Source organism: Tachyglossus aculeatus, chromosome 14, assembly GCF_015852505.1.
Source record: "Tachyglossus aculeatus isolate mTacAcu1 chromosome 14, mTacAcu1.pri, whole genome shotgun sequence".
Taxonomy (NCBI): Eukaryota; Metazoa; Chordata; class Mammalia; order Monotremata; family Tachyglossidae; genus Tachyglossus; species Tachyglossus aculeatus.
Window position 1 is genome coordinate 51604423 of NC_052079.1, and position 18316 is coordinate 51622738.

The 18316-nt window shown below is 47.1% G+C and overlaps 1 protein-coding gene across 1 annotated transcript in view; it reads left to right on the top strand.

Moving 5' to 3' along the window:
* Positions 1-18316, top strand: part of TNRC6B (trinucleotide repeat containing adaptor 6B) — a 201421-nt gene that overhangs the window by 146782 nt on the left and 36323 nt on the right. The window contains exons 8-10 of the mRNA XM_038756387.1: positions 3828-3986; positions 10315-10490; positions 15760-15834. Coding sequence (XP_038612315.1) covers positions 3828-3986; positions 10315-10490; positions 15760-15834 — 410 coding nt within the window. The remainder of the gene's footprint in view (positions 1-3827; positions 3987-10314; positions 10491-15759; positions 15835-18316) is intronic.

The following is an 18316-nucleotide window of genomic DNA, read 5'->3' on the forward strand; positions in this document are numbered from 1 at the left end:
CAAGGTGATTGTAGACGGGTCTGACATGGAAGAGTGGCCTTGCATTGCCAGCAAAGACACTGAGTCTTCTTCCGAAAATACCACCGACAACAACAGTGCCTCGAACCCTGGCTCCGAGAAGAGCGCCCTGCCAGGAAGCACCACTAGCAACAAAGGAAAAGGAAGCCAGTGCCAGGCGGGAAGCTCTGGGAACGAATGTAATCTTGGGGTCTGGAAGTCCGACCCCAAGGCTAAATCTGTTCAATCTTCCACCTCTTCTGCGGAGAACAACAATGGACTAGGGAACTGGAGGAACTTAAGCGGGCAGGATAGAATTGGGCCCGGGGCTGGCTTCAGCAACTTTAACCCAAATAGCAACCCATCTGCCTGGCCGGCACTGGTCCAAGAGGGCAGTTCGAGGAAGGGGGCGTTGGAACCCGATACCAATAACGCCAATGCCCAGGTTAGCACAGTAGGTCAAACGTCCAGGGAACAGCAGTCAAAGATGGAAAATGCGGGTGTGAATTTTGTCTCTGGCAGAGAACAGGCTCAAATTCATAACACTGATGGACCAAAAAACGGAAACACTAACTCCTTGAACTTAAGTTCACCAAACCTTATGGAGAATAAGGGAATGCCCTTTGGGATGGGCTTGGGGAACTCCTCCAGGAGCACCGATGCCCCTTCGCCAAGCACTGGAGATAGAAAGACGGGGAGTGTTGGCTCTTGGGGTACAGCCAGGGGGGCTTCTGGAACTGACACCGCCGCTGGACAGAGCAATTCTGGAAACAATGGGAACAATGGAAAGGATAGAGAGGACTCCTGGAAAGGAGCGTCCGGTCCGAAGCCGACTGGGTCAAAGAATGACTCGTGGGAGAACAGTAACAGGTCTACGGGTGGTGGGTCTTGGAACTTTGGATCTCAGGACTCTAACGAAAGCAAATGGGGTGAAGGGAACAAAATGGCATCCGGGGTCTCTCAGGGAGAATGGAAACAGCCGGCTGGGTCTGAGGAGCTGAAGATTGGAGAATGGAGTGGTCCAAACCAACCAAATTCTAGCACTGGAGCATGGGACAATCAAAAGGGCCACCCCCTCCCTGAAAACCAAGGCAATTCCCAGGCTCCCTGTTGGGGAAGATCTTCCAGCTCCACAGGAAGTGAGGTTGGAGGTCAAAGCACTGGAAGCAACCACAAAGCGGGAAGTAGCGACAGCCACAATTCCGGACGCCGGTCCTACAGGCCCACGCACCCTGACTGTCAGGCGGTCCTGCAGACGTTGTTGAGCAGGACCGATCTGGACCCCCGGGTGCTGTCGAACACAGGCTGGGGCCAAACTCAGATCAAGCAGGATACGATTTGGGATATTGAAGAGATGCCACGGCCCGAGGGGAAGGCGGATAAAGGGACTGAAGGGTGGGAGAGCTCTGCCACACAGACAAAGAACTCAGGGGGCTGGGGAGACGCACCCGGCCAAAGCAATCAAATCAAGTCTGGATGGGGTGAGCTCTCAACCCCTACAGAGTGGAAGGACCCCAAAAACACAGGAGGATGGAACGACTTCAAGAACAACAACTCCTCTAACTGGGGAGGAGGAAGATCGGACGAGAAGGCCGCCTCTTCCTGGAGTGACAATTCCAGCAAGGATCAGGGGTGGGGGGGAAGACAGCCCAATCAAGGATGGACCTCGGGAAAGAACGGCTGGGGAGAGGAGGTTGAGCCCGCGAAAAGTAGTAATTGGGAAAGTTCGGGAAGCAAACCCGGGTCAGGTTGGGGTGAAGGAGGGCAGAACGAAATTGGGACTTGGGGGGGCGGGGGTGGGGGTGGAAACGCCAGCTCCGCCTCCAAGGGCGGATGGGAGGACTGTAAGAGGACGCCAGCCTGGAACGAGACCGGAAGACAGCCGAATTCCTGGAACAAACAGCATCAACAGCAGCAGCAGCAACAACAGCAGCACCACCAACAGCAGCAACAGCAGCAACCACCTCAGCCGGAGGCCTCGGGCTCATGGGGAGGGCCTCCGCCGCCGCCGCCGCCTCCCGGCAACGGGCGGCCGCCAAATCCCAACTGGAGCAGCGGGCCGCAGCCTGCGCCCCCCAAGGACGAGGAGCCCAGCGGGTGGGAAGAGCCTTCCCCACAGTCGATCAGTCGGAAAATGGATATCGACGACGGCACTTCGGCCTGGGGCGATCCGAACAGTTATAATTACAAGAATGTGAACTTGTGGGATAAGAATTCTCAAGGGGGGCAGGCTTCGCGAGAACAAACTCTGCCCACTCCCATGACTAGCAAAACAGCATCAGGTAAGGAGCTGTGTTTCTTTTCCTCAAAGTCTTTGGCGTGGATGCGAAGCCATAGGAGAGGAAAAAAAAAAAAGCAGTCCGCGTCAGAATCTTCAGTAGAACGGTGCGAGGATAGGACCCGGCCCCCGGGCCGTCTTCGAGCCAAACCTGGGGTCGGGGGGTAGGAGAGGACAATGGCTCTCATCCCTTCCGGATCGGGCCATCACCGAGAGCCCCGTGGTTTGGGGGCTCAGAAACGCTCAGGAGTTATCACGCTCATGGCTGGTAGCATAATGGGCTCCAAGTTTCACTTTCAGGCTGGGCTTCGAAGCTCGCGCAAGGTTGCCACCGGGATCCGATCAAGATTTAGAAGGTCCCGTCTCTCCCCCGGAAGGCAGTGTGAGCCCGGCGGCCCCAGTAGGAGGAAACAGCAGACTCAGGATTTTGGACCGTGCCGGGCTGTTCCCGAGGCAGAATGCTTTAACCGTTACGGCTCAGGTCTAGGACTCGGAAGATTTTCCCCCTCCTCCGGCCCCGGTGTGGGTCTGCCACCGGCTGGCTCTGTAACGGAGGTTTTTAATTGTAAAAAAAAAAAAAACCACCCAAAAAACCTCTCGGCTCGGTGTCTCCTTCCACCCAAGAGGACCTGTACCGCCGGCTTCCTCGGGTCACGGGACCGCCGTAGCCGTGCCTCGAAGCTTGTCTAAATTGCCCGCAGTTTCCTAGGATGAGGGGGCTTCGTGTCTGATGGAACCCCGTGAGGAGGAAAGCTCGCGAGGAAGCGCACCCTGGCCGACGCCTGACTCTTTCTCCCGACATCGCGTCACGTCTATCTAGGTAGACGTGTGTTGTCGGAAGAATGCTCCCTGATTCCCAAACGGCATCCCGACCGGAGCCCGTATGGGAGGACGGAGAGAGCCTCTCCCAAGGTGCCGAACGTTGATCTCGCCCCCTCCGGGGAACAGAACTCCTTCCCCCCAAACTCTGGAGCTCCCTTCTGTTGTTCCCTATTGTTCCCTCCCCCCCTAACTGTTACCCTTCGCTTGGCCAGAGTCGGGATCCCAAGTGTTTGCATCTTCAATAAACATTCCAAATCGGGGATTCATGAGGGGACCGTCTGTGTTCTTGGTGTCTGCGTTAACGCGGCCAGGGCCCGCCACATTTAGCGCACCTGGTGTGTCGTGTCTAACTAGATAGCGGTTGAGTCATCAAGTCTGACCCATCCTTTCAGCATCTGAAACGGGACTCGCTGGCAGTTAAGGTGTCTGTTGGCCAACAGCCTCTCATCTCTCCTTCAGTTTGGTATAGCGTTGCGTAGCATGCGAAAGTCAGGGTACTTTTTGTTTTCCCTTCCCAAAAACGTCAAATCACCCGTCGCTGAGTGAATACAGTAGTCCTGTTACACTCTCGCAATAGAGTGTGAGATCTCTGAGGTATAAGCGTAACTGTATTTAGGCCAGAATTTCTTCAGGTGACTCAGGGGCTGGGGGGACGCGAGGCCCGGGTGACTTAACACTTCACAAATGGCTCTGACCGCAAAACTCTCTCTCTTTCTCCCTCTCCCCGTAGTCTGGAGCAAAAGCACACCACCTGCTCCAGATAATGGTACATCGGCGTGGGGTGAGCCGAACGAAACCAGTCCTGGATGGGGTGAGATGGACGATCCAGGAGCTGCAACCACAGGCTGGGGAACTGCACCCTCTAATGCTCCAAATGCCATGAAACCTAGTGAGTACAAGGCAGAAGGCCTCTTGAGCAAGGATTTCCCCATCCGGTTTCAGGGAGGCCCGGCGCGTCTCTTTCCTTGTGAATCTGGGGTACCCAGTCAGGGGGACCGAGCTCCGAAAAAGGTTGACTTTTGTTCTCTTGAAAATGGCGTGAACTTCTAGGGTCAAGGAGGGGAAAGTAGGTGTTTTTGATCAGTCCCCCGGATGGATTCCAGCCCTTTGTAATTAGGCTGTTCATTTCTACCTGCCCCGCTCCTTCTGTCTCACTTCCCCATGACAGAGCCGCAGGAGAGAGGTCATTTTGGCTGCGGCAGCCGGAAATCCCAACCCCCGTAAACTAGTTTTTGGCAACTGCAATGGGCAGTCAGAATTACCCCGCAGCAGGTTTTGGCGGCAAAGCAGGCACTGAGGAGCTGTTACACGCCCTTGTTTAGCTCCCGATAGAGCTTTTTCATTTCGTAGCCATTGAGTGCTTACTGTTTGTAAAGCATTGTGTTAAGCACTTGGGGGAGTATGATATTACTCCTTCCCTTCCCCACAGCACCTGTATATATGTATATATGTTTGTACGTATTATTACTCTATTTATTTATTTTCCTTGTACATATCCATTCTATTTATTTTATTTTGTTAGTATGTTTGGTTTTGTTCTCTGTCTCCCCCTTTTAGACAGTGAGCCCACTGTTGGGTAGGGACTGTCTCTATATGTTGCCAAATTGTACTTCCCAAGCGCTTAGTACAGTGCTCTGCACATAGTAAGCGCTCAATAAATACGATTGATGATGATGATGATGATTTACCGGGGGTCCCCTTGAATGTGGGAGTGATCTCTGTCCCTCAAATTCCAGTTTAAAAGGGTTTTCATTGTACGCTGCTCAGGAGTCATTGAAAGTGATCAGGGCTAGATGGGGTCTACCCAGCAGCGTTTTTCCCCTTCCCTTCCTCAAGCCCACCTACCTACTGAAGGACAGTGATGTCTTAAAGAAAACCAAGACCATGAGCCTGTTGTTGGGTAGGGACCGTCTCTATATGTTGCCGAATTGTACTTCCCAAGCACTTAGTACAGTGCTCTGCATTCATTGATTCAGTTGTATTTATTGAGCACTTACTGTGTGCAGAGCACTGTACTAAGTGCTTGGGAAGTACAAGTCGGCAACATATAGAGACCCAACAACGGGCTCACAGTCTAGAAGGGGGAGACAGACAACAAAACAAAACATGTAGACAGGTGTCGGAATCGTCAGAACAAATAGAGTTAAAGCTATGTGTACATCATTAACAAAGTAAATAGAATAGTAAATATGTGCAAGCGAAGTAGAGTAGTTAATCTGTACAAATATATACAAGTGCTGTGGGGAGGGGAAGGAGGTAGGGTGGGGGGATGGGGAGGAGGAGAGGAAAAAGGGGGCTTAGTCTGGGAAGGCCTCCTGGAGGAGGTGAGCTCTCAGTAGGGCCTTGAAGGGAGGAAGAGAGCTAGCTTGGCGGATGTGTGGAGGGAAGGAGGGCATTCAAGCGCTTAGTACAGTGCTCTGCACATAGTAAGTGCTCAATAAATACGATTGATGATGATGATGATGATGATTCCAGGCCAGGGGAAGGACATGGGCCGGGGGTTGACGGCGGGACAGGCGAGAACGAGGCACAGTGAGGACTTGCACACAGTAAGCGCTCAATAAATACGACTGAATGAATGAACCAAGAACGCAAAGCGCGTTTACTTACATCACTGCCCATACTCACCCACCATTTTTGTTTTCTTCAAGCACGGGTGGAGAAATTGTGAGGGATGTTAGAATTGTTTAGCGAGGAGGAGAAAAAGGAGGAAGGGAAAGGTCAAGGGTCACCTAAGATTGTGTGTCGTCTTTTGCACTCTCCAAGGGCAGTGTACAGTTGGCACTCAAATGAACTAATTCCTCCTCCCCCAGAGGTGAGTTGACGCTCCCAGTGTTTTCCTTACCCTTTTCCCTCTGCTCCCTGACCCCACTGCTATCGCTGCTGTGAGTTAAGTGGGTTCAAAAAATATTTTCTCCTCAAAAATCATGGTAAGGTAGTTATGCAGGTTAATATGGCCTGTAGTCAAGTAAATCCATTGCTGCCTTTAGAGCCTAATGATTTGTAGTCCATGCAGTAGCTGCAGCCCATTCACCATCACAGCATTTCCCGTTGAACTGAACGTGATCATTTTAGTTCGACTGCCAATTTCCATTGGTTCGCCCCTAAAAATTTTCCACCACTCTGATGAAAGGCAGTTGATGAAATTGCGTTAACTAATTATGCATTATAAGAGCCTGCAAAAAGCCCCACATTTTTTACACTTAGGAAAAAATAATTCCGTTAATTTACATCGGTGCTCCGTCGTAAATCCCTCAGATTTGAATCAGGACCAGATTTCCCTCAGAGAATTCTTAATGCAGTTTGGGCCCCCCTAATGACTGGGGAGCGCAGTTCAGGCCCGAAAAACGACGCTAGAGATGGTTGCTTGCGGCCTTCCAAGCGTGGACGTACTGCTTCCTTAGCCAGTTACCCGGCACTGATTCCTTCTACGGGTCAGCGGGCGGCTGAGGCCAAGCTGATGGTTGACGCCGGCCTCCCCCCGTCCTGTATGACATTTGCGAAAACCTCAGCTTCTCGAGAAGTTGGCCAGGACTGTAGCCCAGGAAGAACCACTTATGAAGCGAAGGCCTTGGGGGCAAGAGAGCGCTTAGGCCAAGCTTGAAATAGGCAATTGGGGCTGGATAAACTGACCGAACAGCACTCCTGTTCCTGTTCTTGAAGCTCCCATCTTTGAGGAGTCAAGAAGGCGCAGTAAGCCAAGGAGGAGAGGAAAATGGGGTTCACGTCCCTCTGGCTGGGGAAGAAAGCAAGGAGGTCGAATCTTGTGAGGCCCCGTGCTTGCCTTACAAGTTCTGACTCTTCGATTTCAGTCTAAGCCCGCGAAGAGAGGATCGTGAAGCAGACGGCCACGAATTGTCTTTCTCCTACCCTGTAGCCTGTCGAAACGGAAAGGAAAAGCTTCTGAGTTTCCAAGAATGGATCCAGGGATGTGGTTGTGGAACTGAGCCACTTGTAGCTGCGTTAATACTACTACAAGATTGATAGTAAAAGGGGCTTAATTATGTTCCGTGCCACTTCTACAGATGGAATCCTGGAATGTGTTGCGTTGTATCAGTAAGACATTTATGCAGGCGGGTAACCCAAGAAAATTCAGAGATTCCATTGAAAAATCTTCTGTGAAATCTAAAATATTGGACTCTCCTGGAATTCCCTCCCCCTCCTTGTGTCAGGTCACCACTCTCCATACCTTCAAAGCCTTAATTTTTAAGGTCACATCTGCTCCAAGAGGCCGTCCCCGATTAAGCCCTCACCCCAACTCCTCCCATCTGCTTCATCTGTTCACTTGTATCTGCACTCTCAGGGCACTTGATATTCACACTACCCACAGCACCTAGGTACATATCTTTCAATTGTATATTATAAATTATTTGTTCATATTAATGTCTACCTCCTCCTCTAGCCTGTACGTGTGTTACGGGCAGGAAATGTGTTTGCTAATTCTGTGGTACTCTCCTTAACGCATAGTATAGTGCTCTGCACATAGTAAGTGCTCTAAATACCATTGACTGATTATATTAATGTCTGTCTTCATTCATTCAATCGTATTTATTGAGCGCTTACTGTGTGCAGAGCACTGTGCTAAGCGCTTGGGAAGTACAGGTTGGCAAGTTGTACAGTCTTCCCCTCTAGAAGACTGTAAGCCCATTGTGGGCAGGGAACTTGTCTTCCAACTCTGTACTGTTCTCTCCCAAGCTCTTAGTATAGTACTCTGCACACAGTAAACACTCAATAAATGCCATTGATTGACTGTAAAAATCAATCAATCGTATTTATTGAGTGCTTACTGTGTGCAGAGCATTGTGCTAAACGCTTGGGAAGTACAAGTTGGCAAGTTGTACAGTCTTCCCCTCTAGAAGACTGTAAGCCCATTGTGGGCAGGGAACTTGTCTTCCAACTCTGTACTGTTCTCTCCCAAGCTCTTAATATAGTACTCTGCACACAGTAAACACTCAGTAAATGCCATTGATTGATTTGACTGTAAAAAAATGCTGATACGACAGGCCCAGAAAACCCATCGTACTTATTAAACACCTACTGTGTGCAGAGCGCTGTACTAAGCGCATGGCAGAGTACAGTGTAACAAAGTTGGTAGACCCATTCCCTGCCCACAGAGAGTTTAACAATAATAATAATAATGGTAATTGTGACTGTGAGCCCACCTTCTAGACTGTGAGCCCACTGTTGAGTAGGGACCATCTCTATATGTTGCCAACTTGTACTTCCCAAGCACTTAGTACAGTGCTGTGCACACAGTAAGTGCTCAATAAATATGATTGAATGAATTGTGTTATTTGTTAAGCTCTTACTATGTACCAGGCACTGTACAAGCCTAGGGTGGATGCAAGCAAATCGGGAGATTTGCTGCTGCTTCAGAGTTTACGGTCTGAAGGACTGTACAGATTCCCTAGAGCTGAGATTTAAGAGGCTGGCCTACAGTTTAATAATAATAATAATGATGGCATTTATTAAGCGCTTACGATGTGCAAAGCACTGTTCTAAGCGCTGGGGAGGTTATAAGGTGATCAGGTTGTCCCACGGGGGGCTCACAGTCTTAATCCTCATTTTACGGATGAGGTAACTGAGGCCCAGAGAAGTGAAGTGACTTGCCCAAAGTCACACAGCTGACAATTAGCGAAGCGGAATTCGAACCCCTGACCTCTGACACCAAAGCTCGGGCTCTTTCCACTGAGCCACGCTGCTTTTCCCCATTCCCCCGTCTTAACTCCTTCCCTTCCCCACAGCACCTGTATATATGTATGTATGTTTGTACATATTTATTACTCTATTTTACTTGTACATATCTGTTCTATTTTATTTTGTTAATATGTTTGATTTTGTTCTGTCTCCCCCTTCTAGACTGAGGGCCCACTGTTGGGTAGGGTCCATCTCTATATGTTGCCAACTTGGACTTCCCAAGTGCTTAGTCCATTGCTCTGCACACAGTAAGCGCTCAATAAATACGATTGATGATGATGATGATGATGACTGTCTCTATATGTTGCCAACTTGTACTTCCCAAGCGCTTAGTCCAGTGCTCTGCACACAGTAAGCGCTCAATAAATACGATTGATGATGATTGTCTCTATATGTTGCCAACTTGTACTTCCCAAGCGCTTAGTCCAGTGCTCTGCACACAGTAAGCGCTCAATAAATACGATTGATTGATTGATTGATTCAAAGCATTGGTTCCCAGGCCCTTCCTGCCAGGGAGCCTTTTATAAGTAGCTAACTCCATTTTAAAGACGCTTTTTAAATGGATGTAAGGATGTTTTTCCCAGTCCCTGTTCGTTTTCCTCTTTCTCTGTAACATAGGAAAGGAAGTAAATGGGACTTGATGCTACTCCAGGTTTTGGGGTCAGAGGGCATTAAAGAACTCTGTCCTTTAGGGAGGCTGAGCAACCAAATTGTTGCATCAGGGCCTCGTGGATAGTGAGCACATGGGACTGGGAGTTGGAAGGACCTGGGTTCTAATCCCAGCTCTGCCATTTGTCCGCTGTGTGACCTTGAGCAAGTCTCTTCACTTCTCTGGGCCTCAGTTACCTCATCTGGAAAATGGGGATTAAGACTGGGGGCCCCATGTGGGACAGGGACCCTGATTTGCTTGTATTCATCATCAATCGTATTTATTTATTTATTCATTCATTGTCGTATTTATTGACTATTTTATTTTGTTGGTTATTTTATTTTGTTGGTTATTTTATTTTGTTGGTATGTTTGGTTCTGTTCTCTGTCTCCCCCTTTTAGACTGTGAGCCCACTGTTGGGTAGGGACTGTCTCTATGTGATGCCAATTTGTACTTCCCAAGCGCTTAGTACAGTGCTCTGCACGTAGTAAGCGCTCAATAAATACGATTGATTGATTGATTGATTGAGCGCTTACTTTGTGCAAAGCACTATACTAAGCGCTTGGAAAGTACAATTCGGCAGCAGATACAGTCCCTACCCGACAACAGGCTCACAGTCTAGAAGGGGGAGACAGACAACAAAACGAGTAGATAGGCATCAACAGCGTCAAAATAGATAAATAGAATTATAGATATTACAGATGTACCCACCCCAGAGCTTAGTTCAGTGCCTGGCACGCAGTAAGCGCTCAACAAGTTGTTATTATTAATAAAGCATGGAGTTCCCTGAAATCAGCGACCTGTCAGTAGATAGGAACGGGTGTATTTTTGACTGCGGTTTCTGAATTGTGTTGAACTGTTTCCCTTCCAGATTCCAAATCTATGCAAGATGGCTGGGGGGAGAATGATGGGCCGGTCACGGGGACCCGCCATTCCAGCTGGGAAGAGGAAGAAGATGGAGGAGTCTGGAACACCGCGGGCTCTCAGGGAAGCGGTTCCTCGCACAACTCGACCAACTGGGGCCAGGGAGGAAAGAAACAACTGAAGGTAAAAAAAAAAAAAAAAAAAAAAGCTTTATTTGGGAATGGGTGATAATAATAATAATAATAATGTTGGCATTTGTTAAGCGCTTGCTATGTGCAAAGCACTGTTCTAAGCGTTGGAGGGGCTACAAAGTGATCAGGTTGTCCCACGGGGGGCTCACAGTCTTAATCCCCATTTTACAGATGAGGTAGCTGAGGCTCAGAGAAGTTGTGACTTGCCCAAGGTCACACAGCAGACATGTGGCGGAGCCGGGATTCGAACCCACGACCTCTGACTCCAAAGCCCGTGCTCTTTCCACTGAGCCACACTGCTCCAGCAGCAGTAATAGTCGCCGTTAGTAGTATTAAGCACCTTATTGTGGTTAAAGGTATCGTACGTAGCATTTGAGGGGAAAAGCACCTGGGTGAAAATTAAGAAGCGGCCCCCGAGGGGGTTCACGGTCTGAGAATAAGGAGGCAGGGTTGGCAACGGACTCATAAGGAAAAGTGAAACAACTAATGCAAGGACAAGAATCAAACACCAATCAATCAATAGTATTTATTGAGCGCGTACTGTGTGCAGAGCACTGTACTAAGCGCTTGGGAAGTCCAAGTTGGCAACATATAGACACAATCCCTACCCAACAGTGGGCTCACAGTCTAAAAGGGGGAGACAGAGAACAAAACCAAACGTACTAACAAAATAAAATAAATAGAGTAGATATGTAGGAACCATAGGAACCACAGAACGTAATGACAAAAGGATAATAATGATTGTGGTATTTAAGTGCTTACTATGGCCCAGGCACTGGGGCGGATACAAGCACATGGGGTTGGACACAGTCCTTGACCCATGTGGGGCTCAGTCTTAAAGGAGCAGTGTCAGTCTTCCTTCTTGTCCCCTTCCTCTCCGGGCAAGGTTAATCATCAATCGTATTTATTGAGCGCTTACTATGTGCAGAGCACTGTACTAAGTGCTTAGTCTTTTGCACTTTGAGCTGTGTTGGTGAGGTGATGGACAGCTCCTCCCTACTTCCCCGGGACTCCTGGGCGGAAGCAATCACTGGACTTGAGGGAGCTCTTTTTTATTTCATTTTATTGTTACTGTTATTTTTTTAAAAAAAATTGGTATTCGTTAAGCGCTATCATCATCATCATCATCAATCGTATTTATTGAGCGCTTACTGAGTGCAGAGCACCGTACTAAGCGCTTGGGAAGTACAAGTTGACAACATATAGAGACGGTCCCTACCCAGCAGTGGGCTCACAGTCTAAAAGGGGCAGACAGAGAACAAAACCAAACATACTAACAAAATAAAATAAATAGAATAGATATGTACAAGTAAAATAAATAGAGTAACAAATATGTACAAACATATATACATCATCATCATCATCAATCGTATTTATTGAGCGCTTACTATGTGCAGAGCACTGTACTAAGTGCTTGGGAAGTACAAATTGGCAACATAGAGAGACAGTCCCTACCCAACAGTGGGCTCACAGTCTAAAAGGGGGAGACAGAGAACAAAACCAAACATACTAACAAAATAAAATAAATAGAATAGATATGTACAAATAAAATAAATAAATAAATAGAGTAAAAAATATGTACAAACATATATACAGGTGCTGTGGGGAAGGGAAGGAGGTAAGATGGGGGGGATGGAGAGGGGGGCGAGGGGGAGAGAAGGAAGGGGCTGAGTGTGGGAAGGCCTCCTGGAGGAGGTGAGCTCTCAGCAGGGCCTTGAAGGGAGGAAGAGAGCTAGCTTGGCGGATGGGCAGAGGGATTGGGGGCATTCCGGGCCCGGGGGAGGACGTGGGCCGGGGGTCGACGGCGGGACAGGCGAGAACGAGGTACGGTGAGGAGATTAGCGCTGTGTCAAACACTGTTGGAAGCACTAGGGTAGATACAGGTGAATTAGATTGCACACAGTCCCTGTACCCTGTTGAGCTCACAGGCCAAGTAGGAAGGAGAAGAGGAGAACTGAGGCACAGATAAAAGTTGAGCGACTTGCCCAAAGTCACACAGCAAGCAGTTGGCGGAGGCGGGATTAGAACCCAGGTCCTCTGCCCCCCAAGCCCTGCTCTTTCGGCTAGCCCGTGCTGCTTCTCTTGCTGTGCTGAGCACCAGTTGGAAGAGTCCAATACAATAGAGTTGGTTGACGCCATCCCTGCTCATGAGGCGCTTAGTCTTAAAAGTGCATCTACTCCGAGGCCTTCTCCCACTAAGCCCTCATTTCCTGTTCTCCCACTCATCATCAATCGTATTTATTGAGCGCTTACTATGTGCAGAGCACTGTACTAAGCGCTTGGGAAGTACAAATTGGCAACATATAGAGACAGTCCGTACCCAACAGTGGGCTCACAGTCTAAAAGGGGGAGACAGAGAACAAAACCAAACATACTAACAAAATAAAATAAATAGAATAGATATGTATTCTATCTATCCCACTCCCCTCTCTGTCACTCTGGTGCTTGTATTGGCACCCTTTATAGAGAAGCAGCGTGGCTCAGTGGAAAGAGCCCGGGCTTTGGAGTCAGAGGTCATGGGTTCAAATCTCGGCTCCGCCAATTGTCAGCTGTGTGACTTTGGGCATGTCACTTAACTTCTCTGGGCCTCAGTTCCCTCATCTGTAAAATGGGGATTAAGACTGTGAGCCCCCCATGGGACAACCTGATTACCTTGTAACCTCCCCAGTGCTTAGAATAGTGTGTTGCACATAGTAAGTGCTTACTAAATATCATTATTATTATTATCATTTATTCACCCCTCCCTCAGCACCCACAGCACATGTGTACCTGATTTATATGAGTGTCATTAATATGATTAATATATTAATTAATATTAATATTAATCATATTAATGTTAGAGAAGCAGCGTGGCTCAGTGGAAAGAGCACGGGCTTTGGAGTCAGAGTTCTTGGGTTCAGATCCCAGCTCTGCCAATTGTCAGCTGTGTGACTTTGGGCAAGTCACTTAATTTCTCGGTGCCTCAGTTACCTCATCTGTATAATGGGGATTAAAACTGTGAGCCCCTCGTGGGACAACCTGATCGCCTTGTAACCTCCCCAGTGCTTAGAACAGTCCTTTGCACATAGTAAGCGCATAACAAATACCATCATTATTATGTCTGTCTCCCCCTCTAGCTAGTAAATTTGTTGTGGTCAGGGAGCGTTTCTACCAACTCCTTGTTGTACTTTCCCAAGCAAGCGCTTAGTACAGTGCTGTGCACACTGCAGACACTCAGTAAGTGTTTGATAGTGGGAGAAATGCTTCATGCTGCAGTTGTCTGGCTGAACTTGGCCCTTACGTGTCTGAGCCTAGTCTTTTATTTTATTTTATTTCATTTTATTTTAATTTTATTATTTTATTTTTCTCTGCTCCAACAGAGCCTATTTGATTTTGAGATAGTCACATTTTTATAGGTGGGGGTGAAGTGATTGGTGGCGGTACTTTCTGAAACCACTGCAAAGGTATAACTGTACTGCTTAGTGAAACTTAAATTGTGTTTTCTCATTTGGAAAGCACGTTCACTGGAGACCCATGGCACCGACTTCTTGTAAAAAGGCGCGAATTGTTTTCAGGGGGAGAGAGGAGTCTTGTAAGTGTATCCCATTCTGCAGTTTTCACAGGGGGCAAAGTCCAAGAAATGCAGAGTAAAAAGTAATAATGGCATCATATCCTACCATTAAGTACAGTTGGGTTCTAATCCCACCTCTGCCACTTACCTGCTTGAACTTGAGCAAGTCACTTCACTTCTCCATACCTCAGTTTCCTAATCTGTAAAGTGGGGATTAAATTCTCCTCCCGCCTCAGTTTCCTAATCTGTAAAGTGGGGATTAAATTCTCCTCCCGCCTCTATACTGTAAAATCATTATGGGCAGGGAACTTGTAGATAATTTTGTTGTATTGTACCTCCCAAGCGCTTAATTCAGTGCTCTGCACACAGTGAGCGCTCAATAAATACAATTGATAGGGACTGTGGCCAACCTGAGTAGCTTGTATCTACCCCACCGCTTAGTACAGTACCTAGAATATAGTAAGGCCTTAAATTCCGTTAAAAAAAAATATTTTATATTGGGTCTCCATCGATCTACTCACCCTCTGCCATGGTCAAGTCTGCAGGTGGATTTCTGAGTTCTCTGTTAGGCTTTTAGGGACCCCCAGCCTGCCACTAGAGAACGCATTGATAATTTTTCTTTTGACCCTTTTTAGTCGCTCTTAAAAGGTCTTAGTACTTGAAGTTTTGTTTGTATTTTAAATTAATTGATGTTTTAGCATGCACACGCTCTCCTTGCCAACGTTATGTGTTTTGAAGAAGCGTTTTTGTCTCCCCTATTCACAAAAGCAATCGTCTAGAAAACTTGCCTTGCTGCTTGCTTTGTATTCTTGTGCTGCCGATTCTGCTGTTAGTTGTGTTTTTCGATTACTTGCAAAATCCCAGTAGGGCCAAACTGAAAGCCAGTTCAGTGCGGGGCTGACTGAAAGCGAAGCAGCTGAAAGAATGGAAAGTTACAGGAAAGCCCACTTGAAATAATAGGTGGTCGATTTGCCGCTGTAGTTTCGATTTGCAGTTGTAGTTTTGCTCAAAAGAAGGTTTCTATTTAAACAAACTCGCTGAGCAGTTACAATCCAAGTTCACCTGACAAGAGAGCCCTGTTTTTACAATAATGCTTGCTTTCAGCCGGGACCTTTGTTTCCCCTAGAGAGGCAAAATTGTGTTGCGGAGAATATGGAGAGTGCTCCAGTCGTAAAGCTGTGGCTCGTAAAATGTTATTTATAGAAAACCTGATATCTAATCTGCGCGACTTGAAAAGTGCACACTCACCGACTGTACTGGCTATTTTGAATCGGTCTATGTTTGCGTGATCTGGATAGACCAAGATGTGCCTCAAACATATTTACCTTGAAACCTCTTTGAAGTGATTTGAACATGGCAAACAGTCGCTTTTGTTGCCAGAGTGGTGGTATTCAGGAGGTAAATTACGGGTGAGCGTTTCCGGTCGATAATTTCGTAGCTCAGGGAAGTCTGGTACTGTGAGATTTCAAGTAGACTGAAGTCTGTTGTCATTTGGCCTGTCCTGAAACTCCCTTTGCCTCTGTCCCAACTTCTTATTAAGGAGATAAGTGGGATGAGGCTGGAGCTTCGGGGGAAATGGAATCAGAGCAATTGTGACCAAGATAAATGGAAGAAAAAACAAGTGTGTCATGGAGGGAGGACACTGTGGTTCATGGGTTTGGGCTCGTGAAGAACTGTTTTTCACTTCTGAAATCCTCTTTCATTTCTTTAGTGCTCACTGAAAGGAGGAAACAACGATTCATGGATGAACCCTTTATCCAAGCAGTTTTCAAATATGGGATTGCTCGTAAGTTTTCCCTAAAGTGTTGAACGTTCAACTTTCTCTCCCGGTGGACCCGTTAGATAAGCGCCATGGTTGGCAGAAACCTCTAGGTATGGTTTATGATTAGGTAAAATTTATGGTCTAGTGATCAGGCAACTTCTAATTATGTAATTTAGTCTTATTACCCTTCATTCCTTGGTTCCCCACCACAGTTTTACAACATTTAAATTTGAATTTTTTTTAATCAGTTAAAATTCAGAATATGATTTTGTTTTCTTCCTCCAGGAAAAACAGCTTAGATTCCTGAAGAAGTTTTTCTGGCCTCAACTGTACCAGATTAAGATCACTCCTTTGTTTGCCTTTTAGGCTTCCCCCAGTGCCAGAAAAACGCAAAACCCACAAATTTGTGCATAAAGTGTAATGGGATTACTTGTGGGCCTTTGTCCTTTTTGGAGACACTGTTCCTCTCCGACAGAAAGCCGAGTTACGTTGGCTGCACTTTTCAAGATTTAATTGCTCATCAAGTCATGAGAATGAGCGAGGTATCAACAACTGGTGCTGTTCCCCAGAATTTCATTCATTAATTCAGTCGTATTTATTGCGCGCTTACTGTGTGCAGAGCACTGTACTAAGTGCTTGGAGAGCAATTCGGCAACGGATAGAGGCGACCCCTATCCAACAACAGGCTCACAGTCATCATCATCATCATCATCAATTGTATTTATTGAGCGCTTACTACGTGCAGAGCACTGTACTAAGCGCTTGGGAAGTACAAATTGGCAACACATAGAGACAGTCCCTACCCAACAGTGGGCTCACAGTCTAAAAGGGGGAGACAGAGAACAAAACCAAACATACCAGCAAAATAAAATAAATAGGATAGATATGTACAAGTAAAATAAATAAATAGAGTAATAAATATGTACAACCATAGAAGGTAGAGACAGACAACAAAACAAAACAAGTAGACAGGCATCAGTAGCATCAAAGTAAATCAACAGAATTATAGATATATGCACAAGGATGATGGGTGAGGAAGATATGGGGACAGGGCCGATCCAGTGGCTCCCGTGTCACTAGATTCAAAGATAGGAGTAATAGTATTGATTAAATACATCTGAAGTGCAGAGTACAGTTTTAAGCACTGACAGTTGCCTCCAGGACAAGAAGGGAGTTGGGGTCTTGCGTGTTTAAGGCAGGATTTAAGTCTAGAACATATGGTGAAGCCAGTAGGCGTGGGAGTCAACGAGGGAAGGGAGTCATTACTGCCAAGCAGAGGAGAGCACAAAGTTCAGTTCATTCTCACTTCCCTGGACGACTGGAACCTGAGGATCAGGGTTGATTTTATTTTTTAGAACAGCTGTTTGGTTATTTCTGTCACTTAGTAGTATTTTCTTGGTGCAGTCGTAGCTCATAGAACAATTGTAGCCCAAAACCTTGGTGTTGTCCTCAACTCATCTTTCTCATTCAACCCACATATTGCATCTGCATCTTTTAGACTGTGAGCCCACTGTTGGGTAGGGACTGTCTCTATATGTTGCCAACTTGTACTTCCCAAGCGCTTAGTACAGTGCTCTGCACACAGTAAGCGCTCAATAAATACGATTGATTGATTGATCGATCTGTCACTAAATCCTGGCTGCTCTACCTTCACAGCATCCCTAAAATCTCTTTCCTCTCCATCCAGACTGTTACCATGTTAATCCAAGAATCCCACTGTGATTACTTCATCAGCCTCCTTGTTGACCTCCCTGCCTCCTGTCTCCCCCACTTCAACCCATATTTCTCTGCTGCCCAGATCATTTTTCTGCAAAACCATTCAGTCCATGCTTCCCCGTTCCTCAGGACCTTCCAGTGGTTGCCCAGTCAAGTCCACATCAAACGGCACTACTTTCTGTCGGCTTTAAAACACTGTCACCTTGCCACCTCCTACCTTACTTCCCTGATTTCCTACTGCACCGCAGCCCAAACACTTCGTCCCTCTAATGGCAACCCATTTAAATACTTCAATCTCGTCTCTCTCGCCGCTGACTTCTCACCGACATCCTCTCTCTTGCCTGGAACGCCCTGCCTCTTAATAATAATAATGATGATGGTATTTATTAAGCACTTACTATGTGCAAAGCACTGTTCTAAGCGCTGGGGAGGCTACAAGGTGATCAGGCTGTCCCACGGGGGGCTCACAGTCTTAATCCCCATTTGACAGATGAGGTTACTGAGAGACAGAGAAGTTAAGTGACTTGCCCAAAGTCACACAGCTGACAATTGGCAGAGCCGGGATTTGAACCCATGACCTCTTCATATTTGACAATCATTTTCCCTACCTTCAAAGCCTTATCAAAGGCACAAGTCTTCCATGAGGCCTTCCTCGACTAAGCCCTTCTTTCCTCTTCAGTCAATCAGTGGTGTTTACTGAGCGCTTACTATGTGCAGAGCACTGTTCTACACATTGGGAGAATACAATACAACAGAATTAGCAGAAACATCCCCTGCCCATAATGAGTTT